Raw genomic sequence first — 24,914 nt, 5'->3', positions numbered from 1 at the left:
ATCTTGGTTCAAAACAAACTTTTAAAAATGCTGCACTGTTGAAAGCATGGGGTTAAAAAAATTAAAAGACACAGGAAATATCATTTTGATCCTGGCATGTCCCTGCTTCCTCCAACTGAAAAGAGTTCAGCATGTTACAGGTAGAGGGAAAGTGTGTGCTTTAAGTATTAAGTACATTAGCGGTGGTGTTGTCTGAGATAACCACACTTCTGCCAGTACAGCAAACGTATCTTTGTTGTTGTTGAACATTTTCCCTAAAATAACTGTTTAAAACTATGCACGATACTGCTCAGATAACATAACTGCACATAGCATTTGATAATTCTTTAATTAGTTAAACATCTAGCATACTTTTAATACCCTAAAACAAGCTTGTAAATTGCAGAAAGTCTTGAGGTACAACTTCTCTCAATTATTAGTGTATTTGATTCCTGTTGCTTTCTCGTTGTGCTCAGCTCCAGCTCCAGCAGAAAAGGCACCTTCCAGTGAAAAGTCCTCAAGCACAACCACTGCAGACGCACACGACGACTTTGTGGATGATTTCAGAGTTGGGGAGCGTGTTTGGGTCAATGGAAATAAACCTGGCTTTATTCAGTTCCTTGGTGAAACACAGTTTGCTCCAGGACAATGGGCAGGGATTGTTCTAGACGAACCGATTGGTAAAAACGATGGCTCCGTGGCTGGAGTTCGCTATTTCCAGTGTGAACCCTTGAGGGGAATATTTACAAGACCATCAAAGTTGTCAAGAAAAGTGCTGACAGAAGATGAAGCCAATGGTACTCAGGCAGCTCATGCATCTAGAGCTACATCACCAACCTCCACATCAACTGCCAGTGCGGTGTCCGCGTCCCCTGCTGCACTTCCCCCATCAGGAATCCCACAGAAAACATCACCGCTTGCTGCTAAAGAACATTCTACTCCTTCTCAGTTTAGCAATCTTTCAAAAACTGCAAGTGGATCTGTATCAAATCTGTCTGAAGCTGGGTCACTCAAGAAAGGAGAAAGGGAGCTCAAGATCGGAGATCGAGTTCTGGTAAGATTTCCCTGCTGCTTTTGTGTCTGCTTTTTGATTAAGGAATTGTAACTTCTGCTAATGCTCAGAGCTTCTGTTTCCTTGGTTCAGGCAATGTAAATTTATTTTCTTAGCTGTCTTTTTGAGTGTATTCTTGTAGAACACCTCTAGGCAAGCTCTTCCTGTGCAGTTTTACATATTATAGGGAGATCTTTACAGTATCAGTACAAAATGGTTAATCTGGCAATGTTTATTCTATCATGTTTTGCTGGTGTTTTGTTGAAGATCAAATGGTTTTATTAGCTTGGATGTAGTTTGTCCTTTCTATAACTGCAAGAATTACAAACATACTAAGTAAAAGCTGAGCTTGTGAGACATTCCCATGCAGCTCTCCTGCCCTGTTTAGTGCTGTCTCTTTAGAAAGGTAACAGTTCAATAATTGATTGTTTTCTTGAGTAGTGATGGGCAGCAACAGGAGTAGTCATATAATGCCGCTGATCACCCAGGATTTATGTGTTCTGTTGGTGATGTGTTATGTTACTTGGCTGCTGTTCCCAAATTCAGAGCCATAAATGCATCTGCTGATGTATCATTTTCATTCTTTGCAAGGAGAGCTGAGTTTTGTAGCTTCAGGGTTTTGTTGTTTTGTTTTTTGAGTAATTGTGTTGTGTACCTCTCCTGTTTCTATGAATGTAATATGGGCTGGTATGTGTTTTCTTGTAATGGCAGTAGCAATGAAGATACACCATTCATTCCACAGTTTGATTTTAGTGAAGTCCCAAATTCTGTCTTTTAAATAGAAAAGATTAAACTTAGTATCTCCTCCTTCTTGCTTCCTGTTTGCCTTAAGTCTTCCTGTTGAATCATCAAATAGTAGTTTGAGGTTTGGGGCAATTCCTAGCACAGTGTGACGATGATGCATATCTATAATTTACATGCCTGTGTTAGACAGTGTGTGTACAGGAATATGAATGTTCAGTGGACAGGGTTCACGTCCACTGGTTTTTAACCCTTCCTGGTTTTTGTAGCTCTTCAGATTAACTGCACCATTCCTCAGCATATCACTTGTTTCACATTTATTCTGACAGCAGTAACTTGTAGATAACACATTACACAACAAGATGAGAGCGTTGGTGGTGTTTGCACTCAGCACAGGACCTCCCTTCCAAGTGTCCTGGCTCTGAGACATGCTGCCACCTGACTGAGCTGTTTCTAATCGCTAACAAGTGAATGCTGCCCACATTCATCTTTCTTGCAGCTTGGACTGACTGCCATTGAAAATACTTAGTGAAAGTTTTTAGCTATGCTGTGCTGATTACAGATATGAGGAAAACAACTGCTCGGAATTGCATCTCGAAAACAGCGAGCCTCCAGCAGAGTAGGATTGCAGTTCAGCAGAACAATGAATTCAGGACAGACAAGAGCTCGTTTGGGAGTCTTAGTAAAATGCTTAACTGGAAAAGTATGTCCTCAAGGGCAAATTCATGTATGGGTAAGACACAGCTCATTAGCTAAGATTATATTCTAGAATGGACTTCAGATGTGGCTCAACTTTGTTGATCTTCGTGTGTGATCTTAGGGTGTGGAGTGTTGCACTGGAGTATTTCAATCTGTTGGGTTTTTTTTTTTCCTTCAACTTTGATTTTAGGATGTTTTTAGTCAGACTTACCTTGAATTGATCTATTCAGATTCTTTCTTAGCAGCTGGTTGGTTTTTGATGATACTTTCAGCAACCAAAGCTTAAATCCTACAGTGTTTTTCTGCCCAGTCTAGGTTATCAAGAGGGAAGAGGATGTTCTAAGAAATGCCAAAATGCCAAAGATTTATGTTTACCAGTTCATATATCTCACAATTGCTTCTTTTCTGTATTTCAAATCATAAAGTTGACTGAGGTTTAGTGATCCTGGAATGCTGCGTTCAAAGCATTTCAGGCTTGACAAATTGGCATTTTCTAACAGTTATGTTATTACGTACATTGTCCCATACATGCAGTCTCCCCCTAACTTCTATGGGAAAGTGATACAGATTCAGTAATAAACAAGGTTTGCAGTGTTACGTTTCAATTCCTGATTTTCCTTTCTCTAATAAGTATTATTAAATACTTCACATTAACATGTAGGAGCTTTGAAAATACGGGGAGATGAGGTACGTGCTTAAAAGAATTGTGCATTCTGATATGTAACTTGTTATTATTCAACTTTCCATTGATGTAGAACTTCCTGAAAAAAATAGTTGAACCAAAGGAAAAGCCATTAATGCAAAGGGTAATCAAATAGCTCTGGCTTAACCATAATTTCCATTCTTAACATCTGAAGTATGTTCTGGAATCTGGATGTGATTTAGTGGTTAACGAGAGCACATTGATTCTGAGCAGCCTGATCCTATAGGATATAGGTATATCTGGGGGTTGCTGTAAAGTAGGAAATGTTGATGGAGGAGTCTGCACTTCAGCGTGCAGGTCAGGCCTTCACTGATTAGTGACAAATGAGTGCAAGGTTTAACATAATTGTAGTCCATTTGCCTACTGAAAGCTAGGTTAGGGTTTCAGCATTGTAAGGCTCATATAAATAACACAAGCATTCTTGTCACCAGGTAGTAAAGCAGGTGGGGAGGGAATAGGTCTGGCTGAAGACTAATTTAGGGAACTCATTACTGTCAGGCTAAGCTGGTTTCTGTTTCCTCTTTGAGTTGCAGCCAGAGAAACTGTTTGCCCAGGCGCTTCAAACACTGGCTATTTACCAGCCCGGTGCAAAGTTGATTTAAACAAACAAACAGATAAAACCAAAACCCAATTTGTTGGAACAGAATAGGGAGACCTGCTTTGTTGTGACAGTTGTTGCGCTTACCGAAGGTTAAAGGAGCTTTGGGAGCATCTTAGGCCTTTTCCTGGAGGGACCAGATGCTGTATTTATAAATAAATAAATAAAAATCTTATCAAGCTAAGGGGCCTTAGCCTTCTCAAGGGATTAAAGTGCTTTCATTCATTTAACCAGTTACAGCTTCATCGTGCTCTGCCAATCTGATGCTTCTGAGCTGAGCTGAAAAGCTGTAACTTGGGCCTCCATCCATATGTTCACTAAAGGTTGCAAACCAGATTTACAGGCGTATGCTGATGTGGCCTTTTTGCTGAGTTACTATCAGTGCATGAATCATGCCTAATTTATTGTTATTGTGTCTGTTTTGCACCGTGCAGTCTAAATTACTTGTGTTCTTTTTTACCAAGTTCTTCAGCGCTGCAGTAGGCGGACACTGAAGCAGATTATTGTCAGATTTGTTTTAACCCATGTAACTTATCTTCAAGTAAACATGACATAAGTCTGTCAAGTGATTAAATTCCAGCACTCTTAAATGCACTCTTTCAAGAGTGAAGGGAATTTCTCTCATAGAGGTTTCTCCCTTTGTGAAGTCTTCCTGCATTGTCAGTGTGGTATTTTTAGGTTCTCAATTTTCTGGTTTCTGTCATGTTCTGAACACCACAGTGCAAATGGGGATAGAAAAGGAAGAAAGGTTTGGAAGTGAAGTACGTGCAGCGGCTGTGTGCTCTGCTGTGGCTGCTCCCTCCTGAGCCTCATTTGTTGTAATTGCAAACGTATCACAATGGATTGTAATTGCAAATGTATCGCAGTTCCTGGCTGCTCAGTCATGCTTTCCCTTTATCCTTGAGCTGACTCCGAGCTGTTCTGATGGTTTTGTTATGGTAAGAGTAGAAGTGATCCTCATATTTGTGTATGTACATTTAGACAGGGTATTTTAGAGACTGTAAAGTATAATGTAGGTTTGTGAAGTGGCAGCTGCTGAGTGAAATATATTTTTGATAACATGGCTGAGGGATAGAGGACATTAAAGAACCTGTAAGTCATTGTCCATGTGGATTTTCTCTGTACACTCTGCACCTTTTAGCATTACACTTAAGCATTTTTCAGGACATTCATTACCCACCTGCTTATGGATCAAGAAGATGTTAAATGTGTTTCGTTGCAGCAAAGTGCATGCTGTGGCTAATTATGAATCACGTTGTTTTGGCAGCTCCTTTTTAACATTACATTGGACGTGAGTTATTGTGATTAAATGGCTGTAATAGGTGACTTCCCACCCCCTTTGTTAATGGTTTGTTCGTGCAATCTTTACGTGTGTGGACCTTGTCTCCGTCCCCTCCCTCAGCCTCCCCAGATACAGTGATAGCCGGGAACATGTTGTCCTCGCTCATTTCAACACAGGATGGGCAGGGGACAGTTGATTTATTTACTTACTTAGTCTTGGCCTTTGTGTTTTTTCTGGTGGCAAATTCACATGTGGCTTTTGGAGTGTGCGGTTGCTGTTAGGTTTTTATATTGCTTCCTTTGTGAATAAATTGACTGCAGGAATTGAGCCTCAATAGCAGATGATATTTAATTCCAGAATTAGTCTCTTCTGGCAGCGAAGGGTTGTGTGATAACACCACATCTCTGTGTCTCATTGCACGTTAACTCTGTCTGCCTTGATTTTGAACTTGTTGGCTGGCTGTGGCCAAATTGGATAGAAAAGTAGAGGTTTCAAAGGTGACTTCAGACGCTCTCACAAGGTTTGATTTGCTGGTCCCAACGTGCTTTCATCAGGAAGTGTTTGAAGTTATTAACTGCCTCAGGTTTACAAACCTGTTCTGTTACTTCACTTTGCGTTGCAACAAATTAACGTGAGCCTAGTTACAAAGTGATAAATGGAACTTAATCACTTTCCCCATCTGTTTAGCATAATAATAGTGAATTCCAAGCAAATTTCTTCACCTCACAATGACCAGTAGTCTAACATAGGTACTCTGAGGTGTCATTGCTTTAGCTTTTTAAGCATAGAAAGCCTTTATCATCTTGTATCTTACTGTAGCACTTTACATTGTTCTGCCAAGGGAGTAAGTGATGGTCCTCTTAGATGCTTCCCAAGCAGTTGTGGCATTACTTGTGCAGTGCTTAACTGCAGCTGGAGGTAAATCTGTTGTTTGAGGCAGGGGTCTGTGAGGGGCTGGAAGTCTCCAGCAGACCCAGGCTGCAGTGAGCGGGGCTGACCCTGTATCTAAAACCAGAGCTTTTCTTAGAACTGAGCAGAACTGCAGATCCAGAGCATCATCAGTGCTATTAGCTCTTCACTGCCACAGCGTGCTGGGGCTGCTGCTGTTGGTAAGGATTAGCACTTGGTAAAGATAAGCACTTCAGTACTTGCAGAAGCCAGAAATATAGTAGCTGGTTATTCAAGGAAGCTTGACTGGGTTTGGGAAAAAAACAAATTCTTTGGCATTCTTCCTTGCATCTTGTTTTAAAATAAGCCCGGTGCCATGGTTACAAGCATAGTCACATTGCTGTTTCTCCTGGGATCTCACGTTGCGTGTCCCCATATGTTCGTTGGTTGTGAATTCCTCTGTTTTCTCCCTCCCACCGGGCAGTGGGCTGTGGTCCCAGGCACACACTGCGATACAGGGATGGGGTGGGATAGGATGGATGGGACCAGAGCTTTGCTTCGAGACCATCTCCTGGTTAGTGATTTGGGTGCTTTGCAACTGAAAGAAATACCCTGCTTTTTATTATTATTATTATTATTATTGAGAGTAGCAAATGAGCAGGACAAAGGGATGGAACCGAAAGGAAAGCAGATCCCGCACTGAGGGCTAACCAGTGTTTTGCTGGCACAAGCTCTGCACAGTGAGGGGTTCACTTACAGCCTGAGCTGGCAGAGCCTTCCCTGTCTCTGGGAGTCTCTGCGCGTAGCGTGCTGCAGGTAGCTTTGTCCCACACACCCCACACACCTTACTATGCAAAGGTGGTGGGTTTGTGTTTATTTCTGTCGTTGACCTCCCACAGGACTCCAGTAGGATTCCTTGGCCAGCTGAGCAGTTCCTGAGGAGCCCTTCTGTGCAACTGCAGACCTGCCTGTTCTTCCAGGGGACACATCTTATCTGGCCCATTGTTTTGTTTTTCCTGCCTCCGTTCTTTAATGGATTCTTTACTGCCTCTGTTGATTTAACTCGCTTTATTCAGGCAGAAAGCAGTGCAGGTTTGACAGAGGAAATGCCACACACACACACAGCACACCAGTCTTCCTTTTTCTTCCCTTTCATCCAAAGATGTCTTCCAGATGTATCTGAAAAACACAAAAACACCAGAAGTTTCTAGGAAAGGAATATGTGCAAGGACAGCTTGGAGACTGCTGGGAGTGGCAGCACAGACAGTGATCACTGGTACATCACTGAAAGCACAGACACATGCAGAGTTCTCCCTCTTTGTTGCTCAGTTAAATTTTATTTTGATGTTATTTTGATATTTGTTGTGTATTTTATACTTACATCTGTGTTATTTGACCTCTAGAAGAACTTACTTGAAAAGTGGATCAATATTTGTGGATTTCAGGAGTAGTTCTTCCAGAAAAATCCTGGTAATGATGTTGTTATCTTCTCTCTCGTGCTGTGCCACAGAGACACTGAGGTCTGGATTCCCTGGCACTGCTCTGGTTGTTGTGATCCTCTCACTAAGGCAGTGCTCCATTTTTTTTTCCTTAGAGGGGAAGTTTGTTCTCTGCCAAGAACACCGAATAGCAAACATTCTGCTAGGTACTGCATTAGGCTGAATCACAGTAACTGTAAACTGTGTGTTTTTATTCTCCCAGAAAGAATAATTTGTTCCAGTAAAATGTAAAGGTGATCTGCGGATTAAATCTTGTTTCAAGACTCTGATGTGAAAGGAAAAGGGAACTGACATATTATACAGGGATTAAAGAAATCTACCTGCTTTTCCCCTTCTAGTAATATCAAAAAGACTGAATGTTCTTCCTTGGTTTTCTGAGGTGTTAAGTGTGTGGATTAGGATTTTCTACTCATCAGCTGAAGCCTTGAATTGCCAACAGAGCTGCCAGCTCTGGGAAGCTGATGAACTAGAAGCTGGAGCACAGATGTGTCATCTACCAGGCACTGATGTGGTACTTTGAGGACACTTGGTGCTTTCAGGCAAGATAATGTACTCCATTTCCAGTTTCCTCACAGTTAACCTCTTGTGTGAGCACTTCCCAAATGTATTAATGTGACGTATCTAGTTACTGTGGTTGTGCATCTTAATTTACAGTACAAGAAGCATGCACTTCTCTGGTTATACTGGGAAGCGCCCCCCAAGAAATACAATGTCAAAATTCTAACGTACTTTTAATACATAAAAAAGCATTCTTTGTGTTAGCAGGTTACATCCAAGCTTTCTGTCAAGGCTGCAAACTCTACTCCTCATCACATAACGTGTGCTGGAAAATAGAAGTGAAAAAAAAAAACAATGACCCTGAAAACATCCACGTTGAATCCGGTCTCTTGAAGAGAGAGTTTTCATCAACATTTGCCTGTTTTCATAATGCTAGATACAGGATGAACAGATTTGCTCACAAGTGGGGCACAGCATATTGCCATTCTGACCTGCAGGTATCCTGCAGCTCTGGCTTGTTGCCTTTCTTGGCAAGTGGCAGTCACACCTAATTTATTTCCTCCCTTCTTCACCTAATTTAATTCCTTCCTTCCTTGGGAGTTATAAAAAGGTGTATCTTTCAGACATTGCAAGTGGAACGTGATCACAGTGGCCATAAAGATGTCGTTTTTTAGGTTTGAAAACGAATGATTTCTAATCTTCTATTTAGAATGATTTAAAACAAAAGAAAATCCCACTGCTCTCTGAGAACTCAAATAATTTAAATAGTTTAAATCGACACCTACAACTTTGTAGTGCTGTGCATTACGCTCTGTTTAAATCCTCCTTAATATAAGGGAGTTATGCTGTGTAGGTCCTGAGCTATTCATTTTCTCTTCCCAGACAATTAGATTGGGATCATTTCTTCAGCGCATTAACACAAAATCCATAGCCAAAGAATATGCAGCTTGAAATACAAGTGGTCACATCATTAATGCGCTCTGTGGATGTGGTTATGGAGATTATTTTTCCCACTGGGTTGTGTGTTGTATTTGGGATGCATTAAATACAACTATGTGCCTTATTGTTTCAGGTGGGTGGAACAAAAGCTGGAGTTGTGCGTTTCTTGGGGGAAACTGACTTTGCTAAAGGAGAATGGTGTGGAGTAGAGCTGGATGAACCTCTGGGAAAGAACGATGGAGCTGTTGCTGGAACAAGGTTAGTTGATCATCAGGTAGCAGCCACCTCACAGATCTTGTGTTTCTGTGTTTCATCGTGGTGCTCTTGTAATGTTTTACATGAAACTTGCCATCAGGAGTAGTTAGGCTGTGAACCTGCCTGTAGTGGTAGGAGGGGGATCCTTACACACTGATTGGAGTTTTGTGACAACTGCACCGCTCTGAAAGTCTGCATCAACCCCATGTTCACGGGATTAGTTGATCTCTCCTAACACCTACATGAGTTTTATTCATAGATTGGTAATGGAAATCACAATTTCCTGCTTTTTGAACTTCTGCTTGGTTTTTCATCTTGGAATGAATTCTCAGTTAAGAAAATACCTAAAAGCTGAATTTAAGGGAAATCGCCCAGCATTGCATGAACTGAAGGCTCCTACAGCCTCACTGTAAAGACTGGAAACCGCACAGTTGCTTTCAGAAAGCATTAATTCTCATCACACGTGACCTTTATTTCTCACTTGGTGCAAGGAGCTGCCCTTTATAAAGACTGCTTATGCGATGGTGCTCCCTTAACATGGATGATCACAACTTCAAATTTTAGGTGGGTTTTGTTTGTGTGTAACCAAAGATACATGTTCTGTATAATGCAATATGAATATATCCAATGAAATGTATAACTTCTTGATTGAATGTTCTCACCTTCTTTGCTGGCAGCTCGGAGGAATGTCTCAGGGAGGAAGGATGTGCATGTTAAAGTTTGAATCTGAATGGAATTTGTAGGATATTGAGCTGTAGCTTGAAGGGGTTCTTCCTGTTGCATTTCTGAAATGCGCTGTGATAGTGTTGTCGCAGCCTATCAGAGCCCTTCACCAATACCAGTTTTGTTTTGCTAAAAAATAAACCAGAGCCAAAAATTACAACCGAATACAGATGAGGCTGTCAACAGCTGCTGCCTTGTCCTTTACTGCCGGTACACTACTGATCCAGAATCCTTTGTGAAGCCAGATTGTATGCATAGAAACACAGAAGTTTAATTAATACTCTGACCTGTTTGCTTTCTTTTTTGAAGATACTTTCAGTGTCAGCCAAAATACGGTTTGTTTGCTCCGGTCCACAAAGTTACAAAGATTGGATTCCCATCGACTACACCAGCAAAAGCGAAGACAACTGTGCGAAAAGTGGTTGCGACTCCTGCAGCCCTGAAACGCAGCCCGAGTGCATCTTCCCTGAGCTCTCTCAGTTCTGTGGCATCTTCAGTAAGCAGCAAGCCGAGCCGTACAGGACTAGTAAGCTTCTTTTTCTATTGCATGCTTTATATTCCCAAGCAGGAATCCACGTGGCACTTGGCCTGTGGTCTTGCATAAATTGAGGATAGAACAGATCTTGGGAGGATACAGTATGCATTTAATTGTGCTCTCTTTTTCATTCAAAGCATGCATGAAGGAAGAAAATCTTAGCTAGCCCTGAAGAGTAGCTGAGTATTTGAATATTTAAGCTTACACAGTTAATTTGGGCTAACTGAGTTATTACTGTAAGAAAGGGGCTTGTGATGCAAACAAGGCGTCAGTGTTCTATGACTGAAACCTGCATTTAGCAGTTCGTTTTTCCTAGCACTGCCTCTGTTATATGGGGTTTGTGTTTGAGGATCTGATCTGCACTAAAGCTCCCGTAGCATTACTTGTTTCATGAAGCAGTAATCTTCAAATTTCCAAAATGCAAAAGGCCTTGTTTTGCTGTTAAAGAGATGAGTCAGCTGAGAAATACGGAAGTGGCAATTATCAAGTCTTTGCTGACGAGAAGCCTCTTTCTTTTTGATTTGGTTTTTAATCCCTTGCATTCATCTAGACTAGATGTTGCAAAGTTCAGTGGCTTGGGTGAATTCTAACACACTAATTCCACCTAATACACTTACTATGGGTTATTTTAAAGTTACTATTACATAAATGTCCTAACCCTGGGTTACAGCAATAAAATGGGAATGTTCTGGGAAAGCTGAATTTAAGCCTCTCTTTCAAGTCAATTAAAAGCATAGGAATAATTGTGGGTTTTTTTCTGCAGCCGCCCTAGATTTTTCTTTCTTTTTTTCCTTTTTCCTCTAAATCAATGTGCACAAATACATCTGACTTGAAGGAGGTCGCTGACTCCCAGTGTCTGTAACTGGTTAGCTGACATACTGCTCCACTGACCAGCAGGTGCAGGACAGAGGTGATGTACCACAGTCCTTCAGAACTGAAGCAGATTATGAGTGAACAGAGGTCAACAGTTGGTCAGGGCAGTGGGGTTAATTCCTCATCACAGCAAGGATAGGGATTTTTGTTTGGCACAAATGGAGGGACTTTATAACCTAATACCGTCTGGAAATTGTACTCCCAGCTACAGAGTGCCCCCTGGTTTGAACCTGTTGCACTCAGTGGTACCTCAGGCTGCAGAAATGGCAGCTCATTGCAGATTGTGGGCTGACATTGAAGCCTTAGCACGGACCTTCACATTTTATTCAGTATGCTGACTGTGTCAGCAACAAGAGGATAATTACACTATGTGAATGTCTTCAATATACTTATTTTATGCTGTGTTGTGCTCTTGGACTTGGGGCCATCCACGTTCATCTTAGCTATAGTTCTACAGATTGATTCATTTACATCTTAACATTTAATCCTTCAGATTTGTTTTGTTTTGTTTTCCCAGAAGAACCTTAATTACAAGGATAGAAATGAATGTTTTAATCAGACACCAAGGTACTTCAGGAGGTATTAGCTGTGAAGCTAGCTCTTTAAGTCGAGGTAAACGCCTTTGACCCTGAATGCCTTGTTGCCATAGTAGAGGCACAAAATGCTAGTAGGGTTTCCAAAAGCTTTTAATAGAGCATTTGGAAATGTTATACTGTTTCTGGTGACCCAAGATAATAACTTGGTAACAAGAAGGGCAATGTTATTTACTTGCTGTAAAGACGCCTTTCTTTTTTTTTTAATGCAAAAAAACATCATAGAAAGCTAATGGACTTGTCTTTGTGAGTCTGCCAAGTCTGCCTCAGTTCAACCCTTCTGTCTCCTATGTTCTGCCTGCTGATTGCTACAAATTAAACCTAAAAGATAGGTATGGCTGTTGTTAAATTCTCAAACTAAGTAATTCAATGTAAAGCAAAAAAAAAAAACAACAACCAACCAACCAAAAACTTTGTTTTTTTTTACCTAAAGGAGAAATGACAATAGGTTACAGAAAATGGTTGTTTCTCTAACCTAATGTTTGTAGAGTCATGGAGATATCCCTGATTTTCACTTGATAAAGAATGGTTTTTAATGTGCTTGCTTTGTAAAGTTGACAGAAACATCTTCCCGGTATGCAAGAAAGATTTCTGGTACCACAGCCCTGCAGGAGGCACTGAAAGAGAAGCAGCAACATATTGAACAGCTCCTGGCAGAAAGGGACCTGGAGAGGGCAGAAGTTGCAAAAGCAACCAGTCACGTGGGGGAAATAGAGCAGGAATTAGCACTTGTTCGAGATGGACACGACCGGGTAAGAGCAACACTGCTGTCCTTAAAACAGAGACTGTAAAACAATTGACTTGATTCCCCAAATCACATATTCTAATTGAAAAGATCCAGTGTTCTAAAACCCATGAGATCTTTTGTGTGGGAGCTTTGGCCAATCTATACCACTTAACAAATGTTGGTTAAACCTTTCTACACATCTCAGTGAGCAATGGTTTCTTTAGTCATGTGCATATTTTGAGTATCACATTCCTGTCTCTTCGTTCATCACTTTACCACTTTGTGATTACTGAGGCATACATGACTTGAAAAAAGAAATCGTGCTATTTGTCTTAGATGTTGTTCTTATTCCTGGTGATTAGCATGTACTGGAGATGGAAGCAAAAATGGACCAGCTGCGAGCTATGGTGGAGGCTGCTGACAGGGAGAAAGTGGAGCTTCTCAATCAGCTCGAGGAAGAGAAAAGGTAACCCAAAATGGTGTTCATTGCTGTAACTGTTAAAAAAGCAAACTCTGCATTAAAAGTAAATGCTTTGATGATTTGCAAACATGAAACAAATCTTAAATAATGCAGATGTGAGCAGTTACAGTATAAAAAAGTATTTCTGCTTGTTGAAGTTAATATTAAAAATAAATTCTTAAATTTGAGAAGGGAAGAAATCCAAAGAAAATTATACTGTGATGAATTACAGCTGATAGAGGGGATTTTTTTTTGTGACTGAATATCCACTCAGCCTTGGTAGCTGGCATTGCTTGTGTAACAAGCTGAGTGGACTTGTTTAGAGGCTGTAAGTGTTGTTGAAAGATGGATTTCATGGAACTCATTCCTTCTAGAAAGGCTTTCAGATGCAATGGATTTTATTCCTGCCTTTAAGAAGGTACGAATGGATCATGCCTCATCTTTCTGAAACACTTCTACTTCAAAGTGAAAAGTTTTCTAATCCAGTTTCCTGTCAGCGCTGGATTAGGAATTAACAGTTTAGTGCTCTTGTGAATAATTTATAACTTTTCATGTGCTTCTACATTGTGTCTGTCACTTACACTTATCAAAGCCCTCAATTTTAGTGTCTTTTCTAATTGATGTTCTTAACAATTCAAGGAAAAGAATTAGGATTATCAGATAGATGTACAAAGCTACTTGAGGAAATAATCTGTTGCATTGCTTTGACACATTCTGAGTGCTTTTGAAAAGTCCATTCAGAAAGCAAACCCACTGTGAACCTGCTCTGTAGACTGGTGTTCTCCCCTGCAATGTCAGCCTCCCTGAAAGGCCTCCCTCAAACTAGGAAACACAGAGGAGAACAGGCAGTGTTAAACCTGGGCAGTTCCTTTACAGTTTGCATGCATCTTTTTTATTGGACCTGCTTGCACTGAATTTTCAAAATAGTAGAGTTGGGTATGGAATTACTTTTATGATCTCTACAAAATAATGCAGTGTGGGTTTTTTTTTTTTGTTTATTTTGTGGATTTTTTTTCTTAATATTTAATTTTAAATAATAATAATTTTAAAAAGCTTTGCAGCACCTCCATTAGCTTGGCTGTGAGCCTCTTCTCACTGGATACCAGGCTGGTGGGGGGGGTCCGTTTTGCTGCAGTCCTCCATGGCCTTGAGCTCACCTTCAGTGTGTTGCTAAGCAGCACAACAGTGCTGCTGTGTTTGCCTGCGACCCATTAGCTGAAGTGACGTTTTACAGCCAGGAAAACATTTCATGGCTTCAGCAGTGTAATATTTCTCCTTCCTCCTAGTCACTCTAGTTGTGTTTACTTTGACAGCTCTGTAATGTGTATTCAGGTCAGTCTCAGCAGTAACTTGTAGTCAAATAATCTTTAATCCTCTGTTTCCCATAGCACAGGGTCACCACCTTCCATGAATACACTGAGTTCTATTTTTCCTTTTATTTTAGTCAACTGTCCCTTGTGTCACACTTCGATGCAGTGATTTCTACATGTGTCAGCCAGGCTCCATGCACCAGCAGTGTGTGTAGTTCAAAGGGAAGAAAGCATCTTTATTGATTCCTTTGCCATATCTTACTGTGTTCAAAGGATAGTGTTGATGTGGAAAGAAATAGTGTTGAGGTGGAGGTTTTCTTTCTAACTCATCAGAAATTGCAATAAAATACTTTTTTCACAGAACTGTAGGAATGCTGCTTCTTTAAAGTTGTGCTTCAGTGACAATAGTTTTCTTCCTCTCCAGTGTTCTTTGTAAAATAATTCTGCTGTAGTAATGTTTCTGATGCTTTGCTGTCTGTTTTCCATGGAAAATTGAGCTGGAATTCATTTTCCTTCGAAGTTATCTGAATTTTAATCAACTGTCCCCACAGGAAGGTTGAAGATCTTCAGTTCCGAGTGGAGGAAGAATCCATTACCAAAGGAGACCTAGAGGTAAAATATCTCCAGCTTTGTAAACAGGATATGTAGTAAGACAGAGAAGTGCAATCAGTTCCTCTTAATTACACCGTTCTTCAGAAGACAAAGGCAGGAATGATTAATTGATGCAGTACTGGTCCAAGTGTATGCAAAGCACATGGATGTGCTTTCTATTTCTGCACTCCTTGATTAAGCTAACAGTCCAGAAACTGCACAATCATGCCCATAATTCAGTTACACACTTCAGCAAGGATTTTAATATGGAGTTGTCATGTTTATTTAGAATAATTCACAGTAAACTCTATTTTTAAAATATTTTTATGATCAAATATTATACCTTACTGATGTTTCTTCGGTCACTTAAGAGTAAGCACCAAGAAAATATAATCTTAAAATTATGAACCTGACAATTGGGTATTTATATGTTTAAAAATGAGTATTGAAGACAAGGTGGCCCATTTGACTTGGCCTAAGTTTTTTGAATAATTCTTCTACCTTGTCCTTAGGGAAGATTTATTAAAAGAAGAATATTCTCTCTGGAGACGCATTGTGTACACAGTCAGAATGGCCATTTAGGTGCCATTTAGGTAATTATTTAATCAGATTAGGAAACATCTGATGAAGCTTTGCTCTCAACTACTTGAACACTGCCAATTTTCACCCCAAATGTAAAATTAAAAAGCAGGATATTTTAGTTCTGCTCTACTGTTGTTTAAATCTGAAAAATACTGGGCTCATGTGCAGCATAGATAACCAAATTAATTGACTTGTGTCCCTATGAACTGTTTATGATTAAAGTGTCAGCCTTATGGAAATGATCCATTTCATATAACATTTCTTTTATTTTAGTCTTCCATTCATTTTAAGATACCTATCTAAACTCTTCATAGAATGCTCCTCTTATTGTTTAGTCCATGGAAACTTTCAGTTCTTTATTTTTTGTTAGTCGTGGCAAACCATTGTAAAGACTGGTTTGTCGAGCTGCATAACTTCACAAATTTAAGCTGCATTAGAGATAATGAAATGTATTCTGTTGTTTATGTTGGAATTATAGTGATAAGTCTGCAGGTGAAATATCTTTTGTTCATTTGTGTTTTAATTTTACTGATAGCGAAAGAGGCAGATTTCGGAAGATCCAGAAAATGTAAGAAGGCACTTAAATGTGCAGAGACATCCCATGTTAACAGATTGTGTGCAGAAAATGCTTATACTTATTCACTAACTGCATAATCTGTTATTGAAACATTGACTCTAGTATTTGTGTGCATGTTGCTTTCAGAGCAATTACAACATTTATCAAAAAGAATGTGTGTAATGACTAAACGTTGTAATCCCCATTAACTGGAGAGAGGGCAAATGAAGGCAGAGTTCTCTGGGGTCAAAACCTTTGCAACTGATTGGAGAGCATAGGAGCTTGTAGAAAAAGGCTGCCTGGGATCTTGAGATGTCTTTCATTTCAATGTAGGATTTTAGCTGCTTCACAAAATCCTGCTTGTTTTCCTACAAGCTCCTACTGCTGTTCAACAGTAAGCAATGATCCTTTTCTTTTTTTCTGTGGAGGAAAAAAATTGAGTGTTCCCCATCTCCCCTTATTTGTTTCTTTTTTCTTTTCTCCTTTTTTGGCATGAAATGCTCAGGGGAGCAATGACTAAAAACATCTTAAAAATCAGTGTGCAAAGCTGTCTATTTTAATGTATCTTCATGTACCTTCCCTGCGAATTATGCAAGAAAAATGTATGTGACTAGATAACAGGAATTACTTTACAAGACATTAAAGCAGCCCTCTTCCTTCTGTAGCTCAGAATAGTGGAATTTAAACGCCTTCTCTGATTGGGTTTAGTAAGAACTATCACAGGCTGCCTCCTTTGCTGCATCCCCAGCCAAGATAGGCTCAAGACTAAAACTGGTTTCCTGCTGTGCATTCTTAGGTGTTCCTTTTGCGAAGCTACTTCAGCGATCCGGGTCTCCTCTATTCTTCCAATCAGGCTCACGGTGTGTTAGAAGTAAATCTGCATGTGCCCTTCCTTATTCTCATTTTGTGCACTCCTTGTTTAATCCTATCTTTATTCCTGATTTCCCTGTTCTAATTTTTTCCATCTTCACTCTCTGAAGGAGAGAGATGGCTGATCACTTTGTTTCCAGGCTAATGCTTCATAATCTCAGTCATGTTCTGTGATTGTTACCCCAGCACGAAGGGTCTGAAGGTCTTCTTGCCCCTGTCCTAGAATAGATTATCAGCATTTATGGCTTCAGCACATTTTCACAATTTGACTTGTTGATGTAGAACGTAACCGAAGGTTTATTTTGCTGTGGAAATAGCTAGAATACACTAGTGCTGGAAATAACTGATGGCTGCTTTGTGACATTGGGTTTGAGTAGAATTCTTCAGGGTTCAAGCCAGAGTAAAGCTTGTCCCATTTCCCTCTTAAAATAACTGTGGAACTTTTGAGAAGGGGAAGATGCTTCATTTATTGCTTTTTTTTTTTTCCTGTTTGAGGTTTACAATCACATTCTCCTTTTTGCAGTACTCTGCTCTTGTCAGTTTACTGTGCACTCAGTTTCTTCACAGAGGACCATAATTTTTCAGACGTTGCTCTTTAGATGATCAGTACTTTGATTAAAACTTTTGCAGTGGTTTTTGCATCAGGGAAACTGGAGGCTGTCCCTTGGAAACCACTTCGTTGAAAGAATAATTCTCCATCTACTAAACGGAGAGAAAGTGTCCAGCAAAGATCTCTGGAGTAGTTTTGTTTTGCTGAGTTTTTCTTTGACTTTTTATTTTCATCTTGGTAGTATTTTAATTTCTTCTTTGAGATAGGATTTAAAAAGCTGGTAATCAATGGTGGGATATCTGATCTTTGCAGTACTAACGTGATGTCTATAAAATTAACCATGAAAGTGTTCTGTTTTTTACGTAGCATAGAAAATCTTCAGATAGTGTATCTCGCTAAGTGATGAAAGGAGAATTCTGCTGCTGTCAGGTTTGAAGCTTGTTTTCTGATGAATCCCTTTTGGGAATTAGAGCAGGAAAGACCTGAATAATCAATTTTTTAAAACAGCTTCATTTTCAGACTTAGAAGTGAGTAATAGCAGTCAGTCTCAGAGAGGGAACTGATTTACAGCCTTTTCAGAAAATACCGGGACTTACCTTACAATGTTTCTGTTTCCAAAGCCATTGGGAGGCCAAACTGATAAGTCACGTCCTCATGGTTTTTTCTTTCATCTACGTCATCTTCCACTGATGGAGGCATTGATCTGCTGTGGAATATTGAACAAATCTAAGAAGTTTAATATCTATGGATGTTAGTATTTCAGACCTTGTAACTAACTTCACTGTAAATAACACAGTTCTGTAGGGATTTTTAAATATAATATTGCAAAGATGAGAGAAGCAGCAGTGTCCTGCCAGCTGTGGGTTTGGCAGCATTGTGGCTTTGGAGTTATGCACGCTCTTCCTTTGGGTTTCTTTCAATCCACTGCTAGGTTATCTCACTGGATCTCACTGCAGGACCTCTCCTCTCATAACAGCAGTTCATAAGGTGTGTGGGGGTTACTGCCTTATTTTGTTCTGTTGTAAAGTCAGTGCTGCAGCTGAACTGTGCTAGAGAACTTTCATCGAGGCTGATGGATGCAATTTCTTGGGCTCCAAAACACATCTTAGCATACTCAGGCAGAACTTCATTCATTTCTGGAGATCCACCATATTCTTGATGTGGGCAGGCTCTGAGAATCTCCCTTTTGTTTTTTGAAAAGACACACGAAACACTTCCACAGTCCTTTTGATTTGGATTGTTTCACACTTGCAAACAGATCAACTCTCAGCATTTCAGAAGTGGTACATTACTGAGGTTCTTAACTCTGTATGACTTTTTTCTTTCCTCACATCATTAAGGAGGTCAGTTTCTAACTGACTGCTGGACTTCACCACATCTCTCAAATTTCCAGTTTTCATGCAAACTTCTTGGAGTTTCTTGGAGCCCAAGTATTGAGTTTTCTGTGTGATTGCCACAAAAATTCTACCCCTTTGGAAAAAAAAATAAAAAAAGGCAGGAGGTGACAGCTTAGTTCATGTACTTCCTGCTCCCCTTTAGGAGCTGAAAAGAATGACAAAGTTGGGTTTTTCTGTTGTTTTATTGTTTGGTTCTACATCTTGTTCCACATATTCAGACTTTGGCAATTACAGAGCAACCAGGCTATTTCCCTGTGTCTCCTGGTTTTGGAGAATCTTACTTGCTGCTTTCTTTCTGGAGGAGGAGAGGGATAAATTAGGAGGGTTCTGCAGTTGCTGTTCAGACAACCGTGCTCTTTCTGTTCAGATAATTCATACTCTAGTGACAAATGAACCTTAATATTCCCAGATCTTGACCAAAAGCACTTTTATGACTGAGACTTGAGATGCAGCTAATTAATATTATATTAAAAAAAAAAAGTTTGATTTGTCATGTGAGCTTCAGTGGTGAATTTTCATCAGGTGAAAAATATAACCAATGCGTTAAATTGTCAGTGAAATGACAAGGAAAGGGACGTACCATCCTCTTAGAACAGGTGTAGGTGTATATTTATTATTTATGTACTTTTTCATAACTACTCTAATTTGTGCTGAAAACTTCATGTACTGATAAATAACTTCTACTTGGCTGCATGAAACTTTTGTCCATATTTCTTTGTGATTTTTTATTATTTTTTTACACATCCGTCCATTTACACTTTCAGCCCATCTTTCTCATCCATAGTATTTCCCTGTTCATTTTATCCACTGCATCTTCTCTGCTCATCATTGATAGAAGATTCTGACAGCACGGCCTGCATGTGGCTCCCTCCTTGTGTGCTGGCATGTGATGGTGGCACCGTTGTGTTCTCTTCCTTTCCCTTTTTACTAACAGACGCAGACCAAACTGGAGCATGCCCGCATTAAGGAGCTTGAACAGAGCCTGCTCTTTGAAAAGACCAAAGCTGACAAACTCCAGAGGGAGTTAGAAGACACTAGGGTAATGGTTTTCACTATTTAAATAACAAGACTGATTTGTGTTGTGGAAGATTTCTGGTGACGCAGTCTGCCCGGGTGTAACACGTGCTGAAAGAGATCTTGCTTCTGCCACGAACCTCATGTAGGTTCCACACTTCTAAAAATGAGCATTGCTTTTGAGTGTTGGTGCTGTGTTTGTGTATAGCTGTGTATGTGTACTCATTTCTTCGGGAGAATTCAGGTAAGATGACGTCAAAGTGCAAAATTGATATTGAATCCGTGTCAAAAGTGGCAAGTGGGACTGTGAGTAGACATAAAGGATTGTCCAGTGGTTCATTGTTGGAAGTAGCAAAGTTCATTATATCCAAGAGAAATAATTTCACTGTGCCAGTGCTTTTAATGCAGACTCCAAAATGGTGGATGTGCTGCTTGCTGTGCTACATCAAGGACTTCTTAATTCTTTTTTTCCTATCGATGACAGTGTTGTCCTGGGTATCTCAGCAGCATCAGTACCAATGGTGCTGTCAGAATATTACTCAGCATTGACCCCAGGACATGTTCAGCAGATGTTGATTCCTGGGGTTTTCAGCACGTTTCTGAGAGAACAGAGGCTTTTCTCGCTAGGAAGGTGCTCACTGTGTTCAGTTGTATTTGGAGCAAGGCTCAGAGGACTGATGTAGTTGACTTCAGCGGTTCAACACGTGTCTGTTAGCAAGGCCTGTTGTGCTATAACATTTTATTATGTATCTGTGCTTATCTAAAAGTAAAGGTTCAAGAAGAATGAAAAGCTGTGCTGCTTAGATTTATATCTGGCTGTTCTTGCACCTGGAAAGACATGACGGGTTTTGATGTATTTCTTTTTTTGTTGTTTGCTTCTTTTTCAATTTAATATTTGATGAATAATTCATAAAATCTCAAATCCAGGAAATCTGAAGTGTCCACGATTCCAACTAATGCTCTGATCAAAATAAGCTCTGTGTCATTGTGAAGAGTGCAGTTCTACACTTGATCTTAGCCTAAAGGCTGAGAAGCGATCTGCTCTGTTATCTCAGGGTTCCCTGGATCAAAGGAACCAACCAAACCCCCCCTGCACCTTGTGATCAGTTGCTGTGGTTCTGGATGGCTCCAAAGCAGCGAACCTCAGCAGTCGGTCATACCTAATGATACTCTGCTGTTGATAGGTGCCCTTTGTCCTAAATTCTTTACTGATAAGTACATATGCAGTAAGATGCTGCTGTTGATTGTTTCTGGAATGTGGCATCTTTGTAATGAGTAACAGATACTGTAACAGATACCTAACAGTGCACCACTCAGGCTCTATTATTAGGTGTATTTATTACAGAAAACCTGTAAGTCTGCTTCTAGAGATGAGAAATCGGATGCATTTTCAGTTTAGAGTAATGCAATGGAAATAAATCACAAGTGCCAGTTCTTTTTTACCTTACAGTGTGAATCTTTCACAGTCGCTTGATGTAACAAAGCAGTGAATTTAATTCTGCCTTTTTCTCAGACTGATTAGTTTCCTGCAGGAGAAGGTGTGAACTTCCTCTAAGATAACACATCTTTTCTTTGTGTTAGAAGTAAAAAAGCAAATATTGTTATCTTGCTCTGAAAAAAACCAAGAAGTCATCATGAATCTTTGAGACTCATAAAGTTTAATGTCAACTGGAAATAAATGCTGCAGTTCTCTACAACAAATCATTTTTTTTCTGGAAGATCATATATATATATAGATGTATATTTTTACCTATTCCCCTTTTATAAACTGGTTCATCAGTAGAGAGGATGAAAAAGTCATATATATTTTTCTTCTATTCTGCCCACAGCAGAACAGGCCACTGAGCACTTGACAGTTTTTGTATCATGTTCAAAATTCATTTATTTGTCTTCATGAATATCTGCACGTTTTTAATTATCTCATTGCTTTTGACAGTGGTTTATCCACTGCTCACTTCAGATAATACTTCCTGCGCTTCTTTGTACCTTCCAACCACTTTCTTTAATTAGGGAGATGAAGAGTATTAACTCTTCTGGATAGATAGAGAAAGGAAGTTGAGTGTGTGTCATAATTTGTATAATTGATTGCCTTCTTAAAGCTTGTATTTATTCATTCACACACACCGCTCTTCTGGAAGTTAAACTAGGGACAAATATTAGGAATGTCCAAGAACGTCATCTACATTAAGTCCTGTTCAGGAGCAAGCACAGACAGTAGCGTCTTTTTCAGGCTGTTGGGATAATAAGAAAGATGAAGCAACAATTTCCTAATTAGAAATCACTGCTGTGGTTTTGTGTGATTTTCATACCAGGAATTTCTCCAATATTTGTTGAAAAGCTCAGATGAAGTGAGGGAGCTTTTTCAAGAGAACAGTGGAGTCGGTATGGAAGGAGTCTCAAAGGATCCATCTGCTAAATAGGCAGTTGTTTGCTTTTCTGACAGTCTCATAGTTGACTTAAGATGAATTTGGAAGCAATTATTTCAGCAGTTTGAGAACTGCAGGTTCTCCCATCTTTTTTCCATCTGCTTTAAAATGGTTCTAAGAATCGTTTTATTAAATGTCAATTATGTACGTAAGCAACTTTGCAAACTTTTCTTTAGCAAGTTGTTATTTGCTGGTAACTTCAGAAAAATGAGTTCAAGTAAACTCCACCTTTAGGGAGATCATAATATGCGTGTAATACAAATATGTGGGCATCTATACGTTTTCTTTCTTTAAGTGACAATTTATACATAAATGAATTAACAATTGGTCTTGTTTCAGTGTCTCCCATATAAAAACAGTATTCTCCTAAGGTTTCTTTACTATGTCCATAGAAATCGGAGTTAGCAGTGGAGCTCAGAGGTGTTACAATCCAAACCGTTCGTGAGAGGACACTAATGATGTTGGTTTGCAACACTTGGTGATTTCTTTTCACTGTGGACTAAGTGTCTCCGTGTGTTGAACTTATGACTTTTATAATTCTTTCTTCTTTTCTTAAAATGCTGTTAATCATAGGTGGCTACAGTATCAGAAAAATCTCGCATCATGGAACTAGAAAGAGATCTAGCATTGCGGGCGAAGGAAGTAGCTGAGCTCCGAGGGAGATTAGAGTCTAGTAAACACGTTGATGATGTGGATACTTCTCTTTCACTGTTACAAGAAATAAGTTCTTTGCAAGAAAAAATGGATGCAGCTGGCAAAGAGCATCAGCGTGAGATGAGCTCTCTAAAAGAGAAGTATGAAAGCAGTGAAGAAGCGCTGCGGAAAGAGATCAAAACACTTTCAGCTTCAAATGAGAAAATGGGAAAAGAAAATGAATCATTGAAAACGAAGCTTGATCATGCCAACAAAGAGAATTCAGATGTAATAGAGCTGTGGAAATCAAAGCTGGAATCTGCAATTGCTTCCCATCAGCAAGCAATGGAAGAACTGAAAGTTTCTTTCAGCAAAGGTGTGGGGGCTCAGACAGCAGAATTTGCAGAGTTAAAAACTCAGATGGAGAAGGTTAAATTAGACTACGAGAATGAAATGTCAAATTTAAAACTGAAGCAGGAAAATGAAAAATCTCAGCACTTAAAAGAGATTGAAACACTGAAGGCAAAATTGCTGGCGGTCACAGAGGAGAAAGAGCAAACCCTGGAAAACCTGAAGGCCAAACTGGAAAGTGTGGAAGATCAGCATCTAGTAGAAATGGAAGACACTTTAAACAAATTACAGGAAGCTGAGATAAAGGTAAAGGAGATAGATGTGCTGAAAGCCAAGTGCAATGAACAAACCAAACTTATTGGTAGTCTTACCCAAAAGATCAAAGCTTCTGAAGAAAAGCTTTTGGACCTTGCTGCACTTCAGAAAGCCAATTCTGAAGGTAAATTGGAAATCCAGAAACTTAGCGAGCAGCTTGAGGCAGCTGAGAAACAGATACAGAATTTAGAGACCGAAAAGGTTGATGGAAGTAGCAAGGTTTGTATCAACATCCATCCTTTTATTTTTACTTTCTTTTCATTTTTACATTTGTACTGCTCTAAACTGCTGTAGCAAACTCATCACAGGAAAAAACAAACAAAAAAGTTGTTATTAACAGTGTATCTTTGTACCATCCATCTGAAGAGGTTTAGAGAAAGCGTTAACTGGGTCAGATCTCTAAATGGGTTCTATTGCTTGGTCTGCATCACTCAGCAAAAGGAAAACATGCCTCTGTGGAAAGCTTTGTGTTATGGAAGGTTGCTTTCCTGGCTTATTTGGGAGAAGAACCCCACATTGTAATATACAAGTTTTTCACCGTTGGTGCTAAAACTGTTGCATAGTGACATGAGGCTCAGTGGGGTTTTTTCCTCTGATGATTACACTGGGTTGTAGAAAGATTCTGTGTTCTCAGTTTGTGCTGGTAGTATCTTTACTACCTTCACTGTCATCAAAGATGATGATGGAAGAGGCAAAGACTGTTATTAAAACCAAAACAAAGATCCTGGAGGTGCTTCTCTTTATGATAAAGGTATGCAGTGGTCTTGTCAGGGACCTTCTCATTGTATTTTTGAAGCACAAACTGCAGTTTGACGCATCTTACCAAGATGTTTTATCGTTTTGGATAAAACATCTCCTTAAGGCTGTTAGTTTGCTTTTCAGTACTAGAAAGTTGTTCTGCCATCACAACTAGAAATAAAAGTGCTAAGATTAAATTTCATTCTGGGGCTTTGGGCAAAACCCCTATTGATGCATAACTTGACAAGCAAAAAAGTCCAATTCTAAGAGCAGAGGGGAGGTAGCTAAAAGTCGCTCTCCTAAACCCCTCACAGATGGTTCCAAGATACTTGATTTTTGTGGACTACTGGCACCGTATTTTTAGCTCACACTGAACTTCTGCACTGTCCTGCATGAGGGACAGAATCTTTTGTACAGTGGCATCCCTGTGTGTGTATTGGTTTGAACAGCCAGTTGAAACATACAGAGCTCAATTTATCTGCACAAAAAATTAAATCAGTGAAGAAGCAAAACTGCCAATTTAATGGATGCTGTAACA

At 39.7% G+C, this 24,914-nt stretch overlaps 1 protein-coding gene across 24 annotated transcripts in view; it reads left to right on the top strand.

The window, feature by feature from the left end:
* The window catches only part of CLIP1 (CAP-Gly domain containing linker protein 1), a 58,179-nt gene that overhangs the window by 10,533 nt on the left and 22,732 nt on the right, over positions 1-24,914 (top strand). For 14 of the 24 annotated variants that reach the window (XR_004309006.1, XM_015877841.2, XM_015877842.2 and 11 more), the window contains 9 exons: positions 456-1,033; positions 9,011-9,135; positions 10,165-10,381; positions 12,411-12,608; positions 12,946-13,049; positions 14,905-14,965; positions 16,062-16,094; positions 19,834-19,938; positions 22,913-23,857. Coding sequence is in view for 23 of the 24 variants with exons in the window: in XM_015877841.2 (XP_015733327.1) it covers positions 456-1,033; positions 9,011-9,135; positions 10,165-10,381; positions 12,411-12,608; positions 12,946-13,049; positions 14,905-14,965; positions 16,062-16,094; positions 19,834-19,938; positions 22,913-23,857 (2,366 nt within the window). In the remaining variant the exon portion in view is untranslated. The remainder of the gene's footprint in view (positions 1-455; positions 1,034-9,010; positions 9,136-10,164; positions 10,382-12,410; positions 12,609-12,945; positions 13,050-14,904; positions 14,966-16,061; positions 16,095-19,833; positions 19,939-22,912; positions 23,858-24,914) is intronic. The other 10 variants (XM_032447765.1, XM_032447764.1, XM_032447763.1 and 7 more) reach the window with 5 other exon arrangements.

Source organism: Coturnix japonica, chromosome 15 (assembly GCF_001577835.2).
Source record: "Coturnix japonica isolate 7356 chromosome 15, Coturnix japonica 2.1, whole genome shotgun sequence".
NCBI classification, from domain to species: domain Eukaryota; kingdom Metazoa; phylum Chordata; class Aves; order Galliformes; family Phasianidae; genus Coturnix; species Coturnix japonica.
The sequence above is the reverse complement of the archived record's forward strand: the minus strand, read 5'-3'. Positions and strand labels throughout refer to the sequence as shown.